General features: G+C 36.0%; 1 protein-coding gene across 1 annotated transcript in view; it reads left to right on the forward strand.

The window, feature by feature from the left end:
* LOC122140950 (uridine diphosphate glucose pyrophosphatase NUDT14-like) overlaps window positions 1–18,970 on the forward strand; it is a 35,152-nt gene that overhangs the window by 6,685 nt on the left and 9,497 nt on the right. The window contains exons 2-3 of the mRNA XM_042746509.1: window positions 10,467–10,510; window positions 16,466–16,530. Of these exons, the coding sequence (XP_042602443.1) occupies window positions 10,467–10,510; window positions 16,466–16,530 (109 nt within the window). The remainder of the gene's footprint in view (window positions 1–10,466; window positions 10,511–16,465; window positions 16,531–18,970) is intronic.

An 18,970-nucleotide genomic window follows, 5' to 3' on the forward strand; every position in this document is an offset into this window, starting at 1 on the left:
TATATAAAATTACAATTTAAAAAAGTGGAGAAGGGGGCAACATAAAACAGGAAATGACATCATAGAGAGGATCTTTGCAGATCTTAAAGATGTTTGTCGAGCGTCAATTAAAATATTGGATAATTTTTCCTTTGTATGACAAGGCAAGGCTAATTCAGGTTGTAAAACACTATAAAAGACTCCCCCAAAACCTAACAGTTATTATGAATTAATTATATAATTAATACAATTCATGATCTGTGAACATTTTTGAACATTGTATAATTTTTTTAATGGTTTTCTTAACCATATAAAACCAACAAATATTCTACGATTTTGCATTTACAGTAACTCGATTTTTTTTAAACCCTTTTACTTTTTGTAGACACACTTATTTGTCAATGACAGCATAAATTTAGAAAAGCCTGTCATAGTGTTCTATATCGTAAGAACCAAACAAGTTTATTTTACCCTCCATCAACTGGCGGCATAATCAAGGGCCTTTATTTGCCTCCCCAACAGTAGGCATTTGTAATGTAATGGTTGCAGGAACTTGTAGCCCCAGGCTTAGAGGCATGAGCGCTACTTACACCCAGCATGGAGCTTGAAGGGGGGTGGGGGTACATGGAGGGGGCAATTTGGGGAGGTAAGCTCACACCTGTGGGATGGAAGGGCAGAAGGAGAGTGGGGTCGATGAGGGGTGGAGGGCACGGAGAAAGCAGATGGAGACACAGAGGTTGAGCTCCCTCTGTTCTCGCATCTCTTTCATCCCTACCCCTGTGCTCTGAAGCGCAAGCACTGGAAAAAGAAGCAGCGACACAAAGCCTTTTCAATTTGGTTAAAACGGTGGACGCGTCTGCATTTGCTCTTTTTCAAAATTGAAGTAAAAAAGATGACAGATGAAGATGAGCAAGAGATGATGGTCACATCTGAGAGGCTGACAAGAAACCTTCCATAAAATGTAGAACTCTTGTGTTTTTTTTTTTTTTTTTTTTTTTTTCTCATTGTAATTTATGAGTGAGAGCAATCAGCATGTGTCCATGTCAGAGGGTGGGGTTTTGTTGTTTACACAGAAAATGTTTTGTTTTGGTGGTTGGTGGGTTTGGTTACATTGTTTGTTTCGAAGTTATAACGTCTTAGTGTTTGCCTTTGAGATCTGAAGTGTGGTAGAGGACTCAATTAACCTTTGTACCCTCTCCGGGCTGGTGGCGCATAACTGCTTTCCTAAAGAAATCTTTCATTTTAAGCACCAGTAGTATGGTGGGCTGATGTTCAGGTTCTAGAAGAAAATGAATGGTTAAGTGCAGTAAACAAGAATGTGATTTTAAAATAATGACTCCTTTTGCTTATTATCCCTTGTATTTCACACCAACACACCATACCGGATCCAGACAGCATCTTTCTTTCTATGAATATCAGCAGGGCTTGGCACATGATATCCTAGTGGGAATAATGTGCGATAAGGGCTTTAAATCTTGGGAAGTTGAACAGCACATGTTGGGAATTAAAGGCCTTGATTGTAAATGGCAGCGTGACGGCAATTGAATTCTCAGCAGCTGTCGGGGTCACAGCATTATAAACTGCAAGCTGATGATAATTAGACTTTAAGCATGCAAAAAACTAGGCCTTTCGCTCCCCCCATTTCTCTCATAAGCCTTTACTGAGAGTAGGACCGAGGGGCGCAATAATTTCAAGGCCCTGCATCTCCTTCCACTCCCTGTAATCTGTGTTGTAATCCATGTCGCTTGTGATTCCCTGGGTCCCAAAAGGCTTTTCTTGTTGACCTAGAGAGTGGTCCTGATAATGAGGGACCCCCACCATCTGTGTGCAAGACCAGGGACCCTAAACACGCTTGGCCACACAGAAAAGACCTGTAGGGGGCAAACCATAAAAACAGCAAGAACCTCACCAGGGCTTCTGAAGGCAATACAATTGAATGATGGATTAAAAAAAATTCTAGTGGACACTTAGTATTTTCTCTTTAAAGCGATACTTCACCCAAAAAATTTAAATTCAGTCATTATTTACTCAGTCTGATGTCATTTTAATGTCTCCTTCTGTGTTTTTCAGACCACAAAAGGAGAAAATCGAAAAATAAAAGTCTTACTCACACTTGTCCATATAACGGTAGTGAATAGTGACCAGATTCAAGCTTTAACAAAAAAGATGCAAAAGTGTCATGGAGCCTGATGGTTGTTGATTCAAAATCTGGCTAGAACCCAGACAGATGTTGACTTAATGTTGTACGTTATTATGTACTTCCTTGTACTACAACATGCTTTACCCTGAAAACCAAGTGGTGCAGCCAAATGTGTACCACATTTCTCTTGTGAAGTGAAGCCTATAGCCCTCCACTAAACCAGAATTTCTTGTACAACAGAATCATTTATTCAGTTAGAGTCATTTGACCTTGGGTTCAGCTTTTCATGCATCTAACAGCCATAAGTTTAGTGGTTGTTGAATTTATGAGTTAGGACGTTGTCTGGCTCTACAGGATCCATTCCTGCAGAGCAACTCTCTGAAATTTTCACGTCCTCCGTTTAAACAAGATGCTTTGCAGAATTTCATTAAGCAACATCAAGAACTTACAGTGATAAATTTAATTACTCTTAAAAAGTCTTTTATTGCAAAATATTGTTCTTTCCCATTCTAATGGCATATTGCTCCCAGTTGCCTGTATGTTTACAGTAAATGCATCTTCTCAACATAAGTTGGCATCTGTGTACCTGCCTCAATCTGTTGCTTATATCTCACATGATTTGTAAAGGCTTGTGGTGTTTACATGCTGTTTATTCAACTGCAGAGTTTATCTGCAGATGAGATTGTGAGCATTTTGGTTCACCACTTTGAAATCAAGGCCATTTTTAGTAACACTTCTACAGTGTGGTGGCATGAATTTAAGAACCTGTATTGAGATTGATAGATTTTATAAATCAGTTAGTCAGATTTCTTTTTTCATTAAAACCTTCTTATTATGACTCTTTTTATTAATGTTTTCACACTATTGCAATTGAATCAGTTTGTGAAATCAGTAGCCAGCCATTACTGATAAAGTGCCATTTAGTAGAATCAGCCCTCATAAAACTGTTCTCAATGATTCAGGATGCTGGCTCCATGTGATTAGTCACGTTTACTATTGACCGATGGCTGGTCCAACAGGCTTATCCCTGATTTTAAGTTTTTTTTTATTTATTTATTTTTTACACACTTATCTCAAATACTTAGCATTCTCTATGGCAGCACTAGTATTACAAAGAGGCTGAAATCCCACATTTTTTTATACTTCAGGATGTCATGGCAGTGATTATAGACAATAGACCTGGTGTCTGTGGTATGTGAATGTGCATCACATTCTGTTGAGCAACAAACATTAAATCTAATCTGTTGTACCCTCATCTTAAAGCCCTTACTCTTTGCTCTTGTGTCTTTTTCTACACTGTAAGAGCTAATGCTCAATTTGAAGTACTTTCGTTTTTTTGGGCTTGTCTTTGAGGTGCATGAACTTGCATAGCCTCTCCCTCTCTGTACTCTTTCAAGTTGCTGGTGATGGTTGGGTTAATACTGGTGTTCAGACAAAGACTAAGGGTTTGCGTTCATGGAATGCAAATGTTCAAGCTTCTCAGTAAACTGCGGGTTGTCTCTGCTTCAGATACTGTAGTTGGCATCATCCCTTATGAACCAAAGAAATGCTCAGATAATAGTAGTGTAAAGACTTACATTTGACAGTCTAAAACTCTGCAGGTTACATCCCCCTCCACTCATTTACATACCCACTTTCGCCTCCACAAGTATGTACTCAAGTATACACTTGCCGTGAAAAGGCACTTTTTATCCCCACTTGTCTGACCCTGCGGGAAAGATTGAAGAATTTAGTACCTACACAAAAAATGTTTGGATCACTGTGAAATGAAAGGGGAAGCGGGCACACACCTCTTTCCTGACTCAGGTGTTTTTATAAAACTTAATTTTTGAAAAGTGAACAGCATCTCTTCTGGCTCACTGAATCATTGACTCACCCGATTTGTTCAAAAATGCTGAATCATTCAGTAACGAGACAACAAGCTTGATACTGTCAATACATTATCCATCATCAGTCAACCCTCTACGGACACCTTGGCAATTGAATCGCCATTGGCTACTAAATATTTTAGTTTACTCGCCAGACTATACATAAAATAAATATTTGTAAAATGGCAGTTTTTTAAATATCTGAAAGTACACTATTAATATCAGTCAGTCAAGCTTTATTATAATATTATTTAATAATAGAACTTTAGTAATTAGAAGTAAACTTGATAACCATGTTTGAATGCATATTAGTCATTTTAACTGAACATTTTAACTGGAGGTGGTGGTGCTTTTTTTGGTCATTCAGTGTTTCTGTTTAAAAAAAAAAAAAAAATTGGGGGAAAATACCTAACAAAAATACTGATAAGATAATAATGATAAGAATTCTAATAATAAGAACTATAAAACACATTAAGGATAACTTAGGATTAATGAGCTGCTGGATTCATGAATATTAATCAGGTTTTGTGCGTTCACTTGAATTGATTTGCTGAAATCAAAACAGGGGCGATAATAGGTGAGCGCCTGCCAATGAGATTGCCGTTTACGCATTAACTCCACCAACTACTGGAAAACCCGGCTGTTCTTAAAAGATGGAAGACTTCCATAGGAACTCCGTTATTTTGACAGGAAAATACAACAAAGAATATTGTTTAAATGTAGCGCGTCAACTCTCTCTCTCTCTCTCTCTCTCTCTCTCTCTCTCTCTCTCTGCGTGTGTGTGAGAGAAAGCGACGGCGATTTGTGCACCTTCACACTAGAGTTAACGGTACATCAAATACAGGTGCGCTGCACATCCGTTGAGATGAACTGAAAAAAGCACAGATCGCCTGACGGAGAGTGAAACTCTGAAGCCCTCAGTCAGAGAGTGTTCGCAAGTGAAAATATATTTGTGCTAAACTTATACTTAGCCTCCAACTAACACACTGGTGAGTAAAATCTGATAATCTATTAGCCATTGGCTAATATTAGACATCATTTAGTCGCCAGAATGAAGATTTAGTCGCATATGCGAGTGATTTACTCACAATGTAGAGGGTTGTCAGTCACCATTTACACTGAAAGTAATAAAATCAGAATTGTTCTAATCAAAGTTTCTGTGCTGCCCTAGTTATTGTTTGTTATTGATGTTTTAATCAGGTTACTTGTCCGGTCGGGCAAGTAAAATTCTGTTTCACTCGCCCATTCACAAAATCCATATGTCTCAGACAAGTGTTAATGTCGAGCCCTGCTTTTGACAACACTACTCTGATAATTTTTAGTGGTAATAAAAATAGACCTAAGCAAACAATAGACTAGGGCTGCACGATATATATCGAAATTATCGAAATATCGCGAATGTAAATATCACAATGTGCATATCGCAACGGCGTACGATATCGGAATCATTTTAATAATCTCGCACAGCGTCTCTTTAGTTCTGCCACGCACATGCAAAGTGCATGCATGCGCACACACACACACACACACACACACACACACACACACACACACACACACACACAGACGCGTTTCAGACAGCGCGCAAACACCGAGTTGATTCATCTTAAGCATCTCCACATGCTTGAACAGACTCATACACACAGAATTATGTCAGTAGTACCCGTCTTGATGATCATTCTCATAAATGCAGTCATTTATGTTTTAAATGAATGTAAACAGCTGAGAAAGAAATCGGATGTGTATCATTACACTGGTTCCGTGCAGTCGGATTTAAAGGGACAGCAGCCAATAAATATGTGCTACTGAATATCACTAATGTTAATCAAACAACAAAACAGCTGTAACAAAGATTAATCTAAATTTTAAGATTAATCTAAATAGTGAACACTATGCAGTCTTATTTTACACTTAATTATTACATTTCTGTACCTGAATACTACTTTTTTATCTATGCTTGTAAATTGTGTATTTGTCCCCCCCCCCCTTTTACTGATATTTTTAATAATAATTACTGTTCACTTGTCATTAATCATGTTTGAACTTTCTCAGACTATAGTTTTTGCTGTGGTATATGAAGAAGTACTTTCACTTTCAGAAGTTTTAGTGATTCATTCTTTTCCAAGAAAGAATGTGAAACATTCGTTATATAATTTTCATTTTTAAATATTTTTGAATATAATTTAAGTAGATTTTTCACACCAAGCAATATCATATCGCATATCAAATATCACATTTTTTAACAAGGTATTGCGTTTTCACATTTTTTTCCAATATCGCACAGCTGTACAACAGACTCTAAAATGACTTAAAATACATATATATTATAGCAATGAGGCAATAATAAATGGTTCAAAAAAGGAAGTAATCATATGGGTTTATTGAACAAAACAGTTAAAATGCATAATTTAATAAAACAATATAGGCCTAATCTTAATTTATATACATTATGTATTTTATCAAATGCCTGCAGAGGGCGCCAATGGCCTGACAATTGTTTTTACACTTTACAGCGCGATCTTATCCTTTTTTAATATTGATTAAATAACATTTAATATAAATGTTCTCTTAATCTTTAATATTTGGTCACTTCTTTGATAGAAATACAGTCACTTTCATTTCTTGAATGAACATATGGGCATCAAAATATGCAAACTCAGAGCTGAGTCAGTAAAAAAGCAAACTCAGAACTCAGAGACTTTTATTTTGAAGTTGTGTTGAACAGTTAGCATATTTAGAAAGATGATGTATTCTCCTGTGTTGGCATAGGTTTATAAATGATTTACATTATAAATCTGATAAAATGATGAACATTGTTCTCAGATCAACGTTTTAAGCAACTCCGCGCATGTAAATGCTGTTTGTGTGGAGCAGCATTTACTGTGAACGTAGTCGCTCTGAGATGCACGTCACCTACACACACATAAATAAATGGCATATTAAACCAGAAGCTTGTATTTATTTAATTGATTCACAGCCTTTGTGAATTCACAATAGCACTACGTTTTATTATGATTTTTAAATGTTTTAATGTTTTGTGTAAAATGGTCTAATAATGCTTTTCATGGATACTCGTCCATGGAGTGCGCCACTTAGGTTATTTTGCCAGTTAATCGACAGGGGCAAAATGTAATTGAGGATTTTTTAATTGAGTACTCAAATTTAATCGAGGAAACGTGACAGCCCTAGTCTAAATTATCCTATTTAGCAAATCTGAATTACTGAATTTTAAACAATCACCAATGATTGGAAATTCATTAGTCAATAGGATGCACTTTTTTAGGATGCATTTCTTTCATGTTGCAAAGCAGCAGATTCTTGAGTCTGAAGATTACAAAGACCCTTTCAAGCATTTAACTAGCTGCTCTCGGATTAATGGAGCAGATCTGACACCATACAGAGAAACAAGACTGAAGTTTGTTCCGCTCTCTCAGTCTTCCCTCCAAAACAGCCACATTTTGGAGCCAAAAGATACAGGTCATTAGCACGTAAAGCTGCATTGCCCAAAGCAAACATGACCCCGTCGGATCCACTGACCGTGCTTGGTATGCAGGTTCACTTTCCACACTCTCGTTTTACACTGGTGCCTCAGGTAACCGATGGCTGTTTCCATTAATGGAGCTTTGCTTCTTATTAACAGATCAGACCTGCGACCATGATTATGTAGGTCACGCTTAAGCTGTTCAACTGGAAAAAGGTGCTGCATTTTTTAAATGGCACAGTGTCTGTTCATTGAGAGGTGTAATGAAGCGTTTGATTATTTCTGGCTTTGTGCTTGTGGACCATCGTACTTACATATGCATATAAAAAAACTGTTAAATCTGCATAAAGTGACCATCGATTTGAGGGTTTAACTAGGCCACAGTGAAATTCTGCATGAAAGTGCGTAAACTACAATAAATTATGACTTTAAATGATTGTATCTTCATACATTTTATTTGATTTTTTTTTTAATAGAACCACATTCTGTATAATAAACATCACTTCAAAATTTGAAAGTTCTCTCATGATGCTGCCTGTTATCATGATGATCCTTTAGCTGATGAAAGTTATCATAACAGTCCTGCAAGATGCTGCTTATGCTGAGCTATGCTTAATTTTTCAGAGTTGGGAGTGATGTGCTAATTCACTCTTTTATGGTGAATGAATAGTTACTGTGGGTGTAACCACGAAGAGCACCCATGAAAAGAAAATTACTCATTTCCAAAACTTTCTTGTTATAAAGGCTGTAGGCTACTTGTTCACAGATATGACACATGATCTAGTATGTGTTGAGACAAATATTGGCTGCAAAGACTCAAAGTTGAGCAAAGTCTTAATATCATTTGAAGTGTTCTGTTTGGGAAAATATGATTGGGATCTGCTGAAAACACACTTCTGTGATGCCAAGCATCTTACAGGGCGAATCACCTTTGATGCACAGCTCAATTAGTTGAGTGTTCATTCCCGTTTTTATCCCAAATGACAAGTAGGGCTGGGCGATTTTGCGGAAAAAATAAATCTCGATTTATTTATTTATTTAAAAAAAAAAAAATTTCAGAATGTTTGACCGATTTTCTTTTATTTTTATTTATTTATTATAGATTTTTAACTAGTCCACTTGAAAATTTAACTACAACATGATTAAAGTTACTTTTTATTTATTAACCCCTCTAGTTAAAGAAAATTCTATTCCAAGTGCAGCACATATGAAGTTGTCAACATGTTAAATGTTAAACAAATCACTTGTTAAATATCTTTGCAGAAAAGATGCAAAAACTACAACTACATATTGTACAAACTTGTCTTATACATATTATGTGTTTAGAAATAATAAGAGGAAAATTCTTTTAGAAAATCTCAAAATTCAAGGTAATTCAAAATGACTGAAGGTATAACACCAGTAGACTTTTATTTACTATAAATGTTCTTTAAAGACAGCAGCAGCTTTCAGCCGTCACCATAATGCAAACATAAAATATCAGTCTACAGTAGTAGTTCTTTACAGGTTTTTTATTCGACCGTGCTGCCTTTCCATAGTTTTTTCTGTGTAAACATGGATGTGTTTGACTGTTGCGGTTAATCACATGCACCGACATGCGGTTGGATCGTTCTTTTCTCTTTACTGTTATCACTGGCATATTGTCAGTGTCTAATTCTAACATTTGGTAATATTTTCTATTCAAAATCGCGATTCCTCGATTTCATAAAAAATTAAATCGTGACAAAACAATAAATTCAAATTAATCTATAAAATCGGGAAAATCACCCAGCCCTAACGACAAGTATAAAGTATAAAGAAAAGGCAATGTTTTACAAGTATGTAGATTGAACAGGAGGTAATGCCTCTTCAAATAGAGTACAAACGCACATGCACTAGGCCGATCCCCATCATCTTAGGCAACACCAACAACCTTTTTCAGAAACATGTCCGTTCTTGTGAGATTCATGTCTCTAAGAATCCCTGTCTTCAGGCACTGTGGTGATTAAAAATGCTAGAGGTTTATATAAAAGGGTGATTGAGACACTTGGTACTGTACATGCACTACACAAAACATACACCACGTTCCAAATCATTATGCAAGTGATATATCAATAGGATTTTGGTAATATAAAGAGTCAGGTTTTTGTTTGTGTGGTTTTTCACATCTTTTTAGATAACTGGTATCAATCTCAGACAGGTTTGGTCAATAGTTTGCCAGGTCTTCTTAGGTAAATGGAAACCCTACTTAAAGTGGTTGTTCCAAATTATTAAGCAAGTCAAAGTTTTCATGAAATATGGTGAGGAAGAAAGATCTTTCTGAAGATAAAGTATGAAAAAATGCAATGTCTTGCAAAAGGCATCAAAACAAACTTTTTTTTTTGTATATCCATGAGAACTTTAATGTGAACATGCTCATTGTTATAGCAATCCAGCATGTTTTTTTTTTCCTTTTAGCTGAAACAACAAAAACTATTATTATTATTATTATTATTATTGAACAACTTTTTATCCCTTTCATTAAATTTTGCATTAATGAAAGATCTGTGACTAATTGCTCTTTATATAATTTTGGATGGATGACATATGTAGTTGCTAAGCAACTACTCTAGCAATTATATTTGCACCGTTCAAAGCATCAGCCCAGCTACCTCTTTTAACCTTGGAAATTTAAACTGTCTCTTGATAGAAGTTACAGAATGAAAAAAAAAAAAAATCTGTATTTAATGTTTTAAATTAAACCTTCAAAAATCTTTTCATGAACCACTTTTCCAATGGAACTTCTTTACGGGTCAAATAGATTTCTTTACAGGTCATCTTTGGACATGAATTTTAAAAGGTTACAATTGTTTGGTTACTTTTTTTTTTTAATGTAAGACACCTTCAGTGCAATGATTAAGGCTTTCTACAGTTTTGAATATTCAGACTGTTTGTCTCAGTTGTTTGTTTGTTTACATCTTTACCTGTACTGTGTTATTTTAGAAATTATATGATATTTAAATTTTGCTTTTTTTCACAGAATGGAACAAAGAAGTCCTGGGACTTTATGCAAACCCATGATAGGTGAGGATGTGTCTTACTGTTTTTTTTGTTTGCTTGTTTGTTTGTTTGATCATTTTACAAGTAAACCCTCTCTGACTTATTTTGAATATAATTTATTTGGTTACTGTGTTTAACTGTATCTCTTTCCTTTTGGTGTACACTGTAAAAAAAACCTCTGTAACATTTACAAGTAAAATACTGGCAGCTGTGGTTGCCTGAACTGTACCAAAAAAAATATGGTAGTAACATTTTAGGTTTTGCAGACTTAACTTAAACTCACAGTAAAAAAAGAAAAAACAAAAGCGACTTACAAATGAGGACAATAGAAGCAATCAAAACTATATATATATATGAAAGGTGTACAATGTCATTCACACAGACACTAAACACCATCATGGTAACACACGTGATACTGAAATAATGCAATAAATATGAATTTAATATTACATGTAAGATAAAACCCTGATGTACACAACTGATAAGAAGAAACTAAGAAGAAACAGTTATTTCAATGAAAAAGCATCAAATGTGAAGTGTCATGCAGGGAATTCTGGGAATGCCAATTTACAGTTTTTCACTGTAAATTATACAATGACTTGTTCTTTTTCAGTTCCAAAAAACAATTTTTAAGTGTAATTTAAAAAAAATTAATTAACAGTATTTTACTGTAAAATTACAATAAATATAATGACAGTTATTTAACTGTTTATAGTACGGAAGCTTGTTGCTAACCAATTAACAGGTTTTTACTTTAGCATTTTTGCAGTCTTTTACTGTTAAATTCACTATAATTTTTACATTTATTGGTACATTCTGCCGTAGTAAGAAATGAAGATTTGGTTTTCCTGTTAGTCTATCTAACCATATTCTCCTAAAGGTGTTTGTTGCATTAAAGGGATAGTTTACACAAAAATGAAAGTTCTGTCATTAATTATTCACCCTCATGTCGTTCCAAACCCGTACGACCTTCGTTCATCTTCGGAACACAAATTAAGATATTTTTGATGAATTCCGAGAGCTCTCTGTCCCTCCCATAGACAGCAATGATCCAACCACTATTAAGGTCCAGAAACGTAGTAAGGACATGTGAAATGTTGTTCAACCATAATTTTTCGAAGCTACAAGAATACTTTTTGTGCGCAAATAAAACAAAAATAATGACTTTAATCAACAATTTGTCTCCTCCGCTTCACCCTGGCGCCATTTTAGAGAGTATCACAACGTATGCGCATGCGTGTATCTTAATTTGTGTTCCGAAGATAAACAAAGATCTTACGGGTTTGGAATGACATGAAGGTAATTAATGACAGAATTTTCATTTTTGGCTCAAAATATCCCAAAAACCGGAACGATTTCAGCCCCTATAATACTTTAAGATAACATTTAAACCTGGAAGGATTTGAGGCTTTTGGTGCTAGAATGTCTCACCATGGTGCAACAATAGGGTCTCCCTCAGCCCCAAAAGTCTTTATGTGTGCACATCTCGATCTCTCTTCATTTCACACAATCACACAACCATTTATCCATTTAACAATAAAACAATAAATTTTTTTCCCAGTCCATTTACTTTCATAAACATTTATATCAAACTTCAGTTTTAATACCCACATAACGTTCAGGTAGGCATTTGCAACCCTCCACCTGTCCTCAATGCACTCACTGATCCCTGACCAAGTTTGAAGTGTCCAAGAGAGAGGCAGAAGCAGTTAAACTTCAGTTCAGTTTCCCACATAACCCCTTCCCACCGACCCAAAGTGGTTTTTGGGTCATTACACACCTAAGAGCAGCCTCTTTGTACCTCTCCAGTTGTCAACTGCTGCCTTGAGATCACGGATGACCTTTCATACAGGGTTCATTAAAGCTATCGGTGAGGATTGAGTACCTCTGTGGACCATGTGTCAATATTGCAAAACACTTTTATTTTCTCATGGAGATGTATGGAGATTCAATCATTTTCAGCAAGGAGAACAAAGAGACTACAAAGTCTCTGGCCAATAATATAAAAAGAGTTACAGCACATTCCTAAATTAAGTTTCTTAAGAAGGCCTTTGTTCTTTGATGAGGAGTGTCTGGACCATGTCTGTGAGAAAATGGTCTGCGAACCAAAACGTGATTTCTTTGGGCTTGTAACACCATATTCTAACCATTCACAACATGACAGGGCTTTTTCCTTCCTCATTAAATTCAAAGTGAGAAACTGACCAAGCAAGGAAAGAAAATGACAGTCGATCAGACCGGCTGTGTGGACTTGGATTTTGGACCACCAGCACAATTCAAGCAACAATGGGAAGAAGAAAAACTCAAATGAAAAGATTGTCGCCATATCAAACCACAGTATCAAACCAGTTCAAGGCCAAGGTGAATGGACTCACCACTAAAACCATGGAGGTTTTGTTGTAAATCCATTGAAGGTTGAAAACTTATTTGAATGTGGGCGTTTGTGGTTTTATTTTGATGAATTACAATGATTTCTGAAAGATCATATGACACTGAAAACTAAACTAATGGCTGCTGAAAATTCAGCTTTGCCATCACAGGAATTAATTAATAAATATATTCAAATAGAAAGGTTGTTTTTCACATTTTAATATTTTACACAATTACTGTTTTTACTGTTTTGATCAAAAAAAAGTAGCCTTGGTGAGTATAAACATATTAAAAAATAAATAAATAAATAAAAACTAACCAACCACAAACTTTGTGTATGCGTGCTCTTGTTTGATGTCACCATTTGACCTAGTCATTGTTTTGTTGCACTGTTTGGTGGCTTGATGATTGAGATGATCTGCAGTTGAAAGGTAAAGCCATTAAAAGCATCTGTTCAGGTCATTAGTGCCACTGCTGCAGTCTAATGAGAGCTCTGCTGGTGTTTGGGAGTTAACGAGTTTGTAGCCATTGTCTTTTGTGAGGACTTTGAAGGTGAGTGTGATATGATGTGCATCAGTGTTGTGATGCGGGTAATTCTTATAATCACCAGCACCAGTCCTCTGCTTTATTTCCTGCTGCACCGGGTGCATTGCATCCTGCAGCAAGAGCAAAACACCACTAATGGACAGCATGCTTAACGGTGTGTGACACGTCCTGCGTGACTTCGACAGTATTTCCAGGGTGGAGAGGTGAAGCGGCGAGGAGCGCGCCATTCAGACATGCCTCGGCTCGCTGGGGCACTGACCTGTCAGCTGCATAGTTTTCAATGGTTGATCCAGACTCCACTCTTCATTTGGGACAGTCCACAAGATCCAAGGGCGGATCTTAACTGATAGACATTGGATTTGTGCCTTAAAAACTACAGGACTGCTCTTAATCAGGCATCAAACCATCAGATCATTGTGTTAGGTGATAGCACTTCCTACCAAATGTTTGTGCATGATCTGAATCATATCAATTCAGGAGCACTTTCATCATTGAAGGAGCTCTTAACGTTTTTTGGTCAATGATCGTGGCCCTCCAAAACAATTTTGACCGAAACTGGAAATTATTATTATTTATTTATGTATTTATTTCATTTTTTGGCGCTTTGTCCAAATATTTAGTTGCTGAAGTTTTGGTGCATCACTAAGATATTAGTGTTTTTAAAGATTAACTGTAAGGTGATCTAAGTAAAATATGGAAAATGAATATGAACAAGTAAATATCTAGAATTATATTTCATCCTACTGATGTACCTTATTGTGCATCCCATTGCTAAGACTTATTTCTATGTGTTGTACAAATGCTTGTATGTGAATACATATTGTGGGTAAGATTCAGGAGTGTGTGTTGGTTTACATTCAGGCTGTGTGGTAATCTCTGGCACGCATTCACCATGGGAAAGACAGGGCAGGGCTTCCTGCCTCTACAGACATATCCGCTTTCCCCACTCAAAGAGCCGTCTCTTTCCATTGCCACTGAAACAATCACACTAATACAACGTATTATAGCATAGAATGATCTGAGGCCTGTGACAATCAGCAAATCTTGCACTCTAAAGGTGCGGTCACATTTACCGCCTTGTGCCGAATTTTGCAGGCAAAATCCAGTCATTTCAATAGAGCGCTGTCAGACAATTGGGAATTTCATGTGAAGCCGAAAGATTTGCCCAGACAGATTTCGCAGCCGGTTCAATTTGCCCACACATTTGCCATGTTGAAAAAAATGAAGTCCACACCTTAAAAAAATAAATCACCCCAAAATATTACATACATACATAATTATATATTATAGTCACCCACTCACCAATAAATGGGGTTAGACGTGGTGGTTTAAAGAAAAACGCCTTAATGTTTGATTTATTACTTATAAACACACTCAGCTTTTTTGCAATTATTGGCACCCATACATTACAAAGGATCCAATGGTAAGCAAGTGATGTATTGCTGAGTTTCTCCAAATCTGTTCTCATGAAGAAACAAACTCAACTTCATCTTGGATGGCCTGAGGGTGAGCAAATTTTCAGTAAATTTTCATTGAACTATTTCTTTAAAGGGGTCATCGGATGCTACATGCACTTTTAAAAAGTTGTTTGAACTGAAATATGTGTTGGCAGTGTTGTGTACACAACCATCCTATAATTATAAAAATACACCCAGTGTTTTTTTTTTATCTTGTAAAATAATTTCCCCTTTCTCAAATTGAGCCGATCTCAGATGCCTGTCTATGTGATGTTGCACAGACCCAGGCCCCTCCCATGATTGTTTGATTGACTGGTGCTTTAGCACAGATTGGACTGGTGTCTTACCTTAGACCCGCCCTGAGTGAGCTGTCATCAGTCCGCCATTGTTTCACAGCCGAAGCGGATGTACACAAGAAATGTCTCCTAAGCGATTGAGGTGTTTAGTTGTTGGATGTAATAATGAACATTGCAGTCGTCATTTACTCCCGACATCTGAGCCACTGAAGACGCAATGGATTACCTTTGTTTTTGAAAGGAATGCACCCCCGATTTACCTAAATTCATCCATGTTTGCGCAAATCATTCATGATCCAGCCTCACCAACAGAAGAAGTGAGTATAAGGTTTTTTAATGAATCTTTGCAAATCGCCTTTCCTAATAATGTGCTAATTAGCAAGTTTCACGATGAATGCGGCTAAAGTAAACAGTCCCTCAGAGAGCAGCTCGGAAGAAAGGGGCGGGGTCAGCAGAGCTCATTAACATTTAAAGGAAAATGCTACAAAATGGCTAGCTCTGAAAAGAGCTGTTTTTGACAGGGTAAAAAAACTTTTTTTACACTACCATTGAGAAATTTTAACCAAACTATGTTACAGAATTTTATTAAGACCCTAAAGAATCCTGTCAACTTGTGGGAAATGGGCATCCGATGACCTCTTTAAGGCCTTGTACTATTAAGATCCATCTCTAAAAGTTTGATTAATAAAGACATTTGACTAAATAAATTTGACTTTCAGCCTATTATCAATGATTTGTCTATTTTAATAACTCTCATAAATGCTGGAGACAGACGTTATGTCAGGTATGTGTCCTGGTTGAGGAGTGGGGGAAGATGTTGCTTGTATGAGTGTGAAAGCTGTACAGAAAAAAAACACTGTGTCCTCTGACCTCATACCATGCTGAGCTATTAGCTTGCTTTCAGTCCACGAGGCCTGGCTATCCCAGTATGCTTCAGTGGGTAAATCCTATTATACAGAGATCCTTAAGACACAGGGATTTATTCTCTTCTTCTTAGGGCATTATGTTCAGTGTCAAACCGAGATAAAGTGAAAAGCCAAGACCACATCCAAGGTGTTAATCCTGGGTGATTTGTTGGGGCTTGATGGAGCAAGGGTGTCCATGGGCCTCTTTCTCACACACACGTACGTTCACTTTCTCTCTTTATCACTAAGCCTAGATGAGTTGTTGGATCAGTTGTGCTGTTGCTCTGGCAGGACTGGATACATTAACAGGAAGTAGAGATATCCATTGTTGAGTACTGATCAAACTGGAACCACTTCTCTAAATGCAACTCAACTTCTAAATTTGTTGCTCTTTCCTCTTTCCAGTGTCTCTGTGCTGATTTTCAACACCACCTCACACTGTTTCATCCTGGTCAAGCAGTTCCGCCCAGGTAATGCCCTGCAGTCCTTGTTAATTCCTGATGTTTTTCCACACTGGAGTCTTTGATTTTTTTTATTGATTTTAGTTGCAATCTTTATCTTTGATGACTTTTTTGTACAGCTTACTTTCAGAAGGTTTAAGCCTTAAGGTTTTTCAATTATTGTAGATATCAGGGTTATGACTCCCTTTTACTTAATGAATTGGAATTAGAAATTTCACTCCCTGTCTTTCTAATTAGAAAAAATACAGCACTGGTAATGCAATTCTGCTTCCTTAAAATTGAATTGCGATGCTGCATCTGTTTGTTCATTACAATTTAATTCAGAAATTGATTTTGCATTTAATAACCATTTGTAACAATTCAATTGTGAATTTTGCACAACCTTGTTCCAAAAAAAAAAAAAACACACAAAATTGTCAAGAAAGCTTCTGAGGCATTTTGCACCAAAACTAATGCTTCCTGTTTGTTTTTAAATCTTTCTGAGTTGTGCTAACCTATGCTCCCCCTCATCCTACACAACCCAGGCACCTGTGTGGGATAGTTACATTCAAAACTGCCCTAAAATCTTCTTTTAATGGGTTACTCTAACTTTTTTGTAGTATGATTTCACAGCAAAACAACAGCTTGATATGGATTTTACAAAGACTCGCATCCAAACTTTCTCACACTTACTTCATTTATACTGTATCTTGTTACAAAGTGACGTACAACACCCAGATCCCTCTGTTATCTCTATTTGAAAGAGATGATAAAATATCTTTTGTTCTGCTGCAGATTTTTTAAAACATCTGATACGCAACAGATATCAGGTGCCGTTTTATAACTGCTATTAGAGAGTGTTGCTATGTTGAAATGTTTGGTTGACAATAACATGGATAATAGACATTTTTCTGGTAAAACACAGTTTAGGACATTCCCACATCCAATCAGGTAATTTCTCTCAAATGTGTTGCACTTTCTATGACTTTTTAGGCTTTTTCAATGGTCTAGTGAACTTGTATCATCTTTAGTCACTTCTAAATGAAACGTTCAGTGTTTAGATTACACATAGAGAAAACCACAAAGGCATATATTGACCTAATACAATGTAGAAAGCCTCTAAAACAATAAGAGTCTCATAATGGAACATTTGTCATGTCGGTGGTCGTCGTGCAAACAGAGCATTTTTCAGTGCTCTCTGTGAAGCTTTGGCCCCACGCTACACTGTTACACTATTGTTCTATACATGCTCGCCAGGGACGGCGCCCTGCTTCTCAGAATGGAAGGAAAGCCTTGCATTGAAAGAGAGACGTCTTTCTACAGTTTTTTTTTCTCTCTCTTTTCTGTAGTCTTCAAACAATGCTTGAAATGAAAAGGCTGGCCTTGTGCAGGGAAACATAAGAACAAGTCTTCTCAAGGATGGCTTTTCTTTAAGTGAGCTTTCAGTCAGTCCCAAATGTACAGTACATTCGTCTGAAGGGCGTAGTACTAAAGATCTGGGTATAGATATCTGTAGGGTTGTAGGCTCAGACCTATGTGTGGTGAACCATGAGTTCAGCTCAGGGTTATTATTGTTAACTAAAACTAAAACCGTAAAAGAAATGTCATTAACTGAAATAAAATAACTTATAAAAATCTTTTATTACATATAGTTGCCAAGGATTTCTGATTTTCATTTAGTTTAAGTGGAAGTACTAAAATAACTAAATCATTATAAAAACTATGTAGACATATTACAATTATAGACATATTGTGCAATACATTACTGTTATTGCAAGGTCCATAAGTCTCTTAAAATATAAGATAGGTTTTCCCCAAAAACATCTGTTTAAACATCTATTTATCTTCAAAAACATAATACTTATAAATGTAAAATATCATGAATATATTCATTCATTCATTCATTCATTTATAATTTATATAAATGGCTTAAAATATTTCAAAATGGTTTAAAATTTATTTAAAACCATTTTTGAAAATAATGATTCTATATACTTGAGTATTTAAGATATAGGGAATTATTATTTTTGGTGATGGTTACGCTATATGTAAATAGCAAATATGTATTAAAAAGTTGGGCTGTCAAATTAATTAATCGCATCCATAATAAAAGTTTGTTTACATAATGAGCGTGTACTGTGTATGTTTATATGTATGTAAGTACACACACACACACACACACACATATATGTATATATTTAAGAAATATTTACTTTTGTGTGTGTGTGTGTGTGTGTGTGTGTGTGTGTGTATATGTATATATGTATATGTTCATATTTATATGATTTATATTATATGTAAATATATTACATATTTCATAAATACACACACACACACAGTACACTCTCATTATGTAAACTTTTATTTCAGATGCGATTAATGGATTTGACAGCCCTAATAAAAAGAATTATTTATATTTTTCTAAAAACTTTTTTTCTTTGTCTAGGGCACCCTTATTGACCCCTCTACA

This window comes from Cyprinus carpio, chromosome B20 (genome assembly GCF_018340385.1).
Source record: "Cyprinus carpio isolate SPL01 chromosome B20, ASM1834038v1, whole genome shotgun sequence".
Classification (NCBI taxonomy): domain Eukaryota; kingdom Metazoa; phylum Chordata; class Actinopteri; order Cypriniformes; family Cyprinidae; genus Cyprinus; species Cyprinus carpio.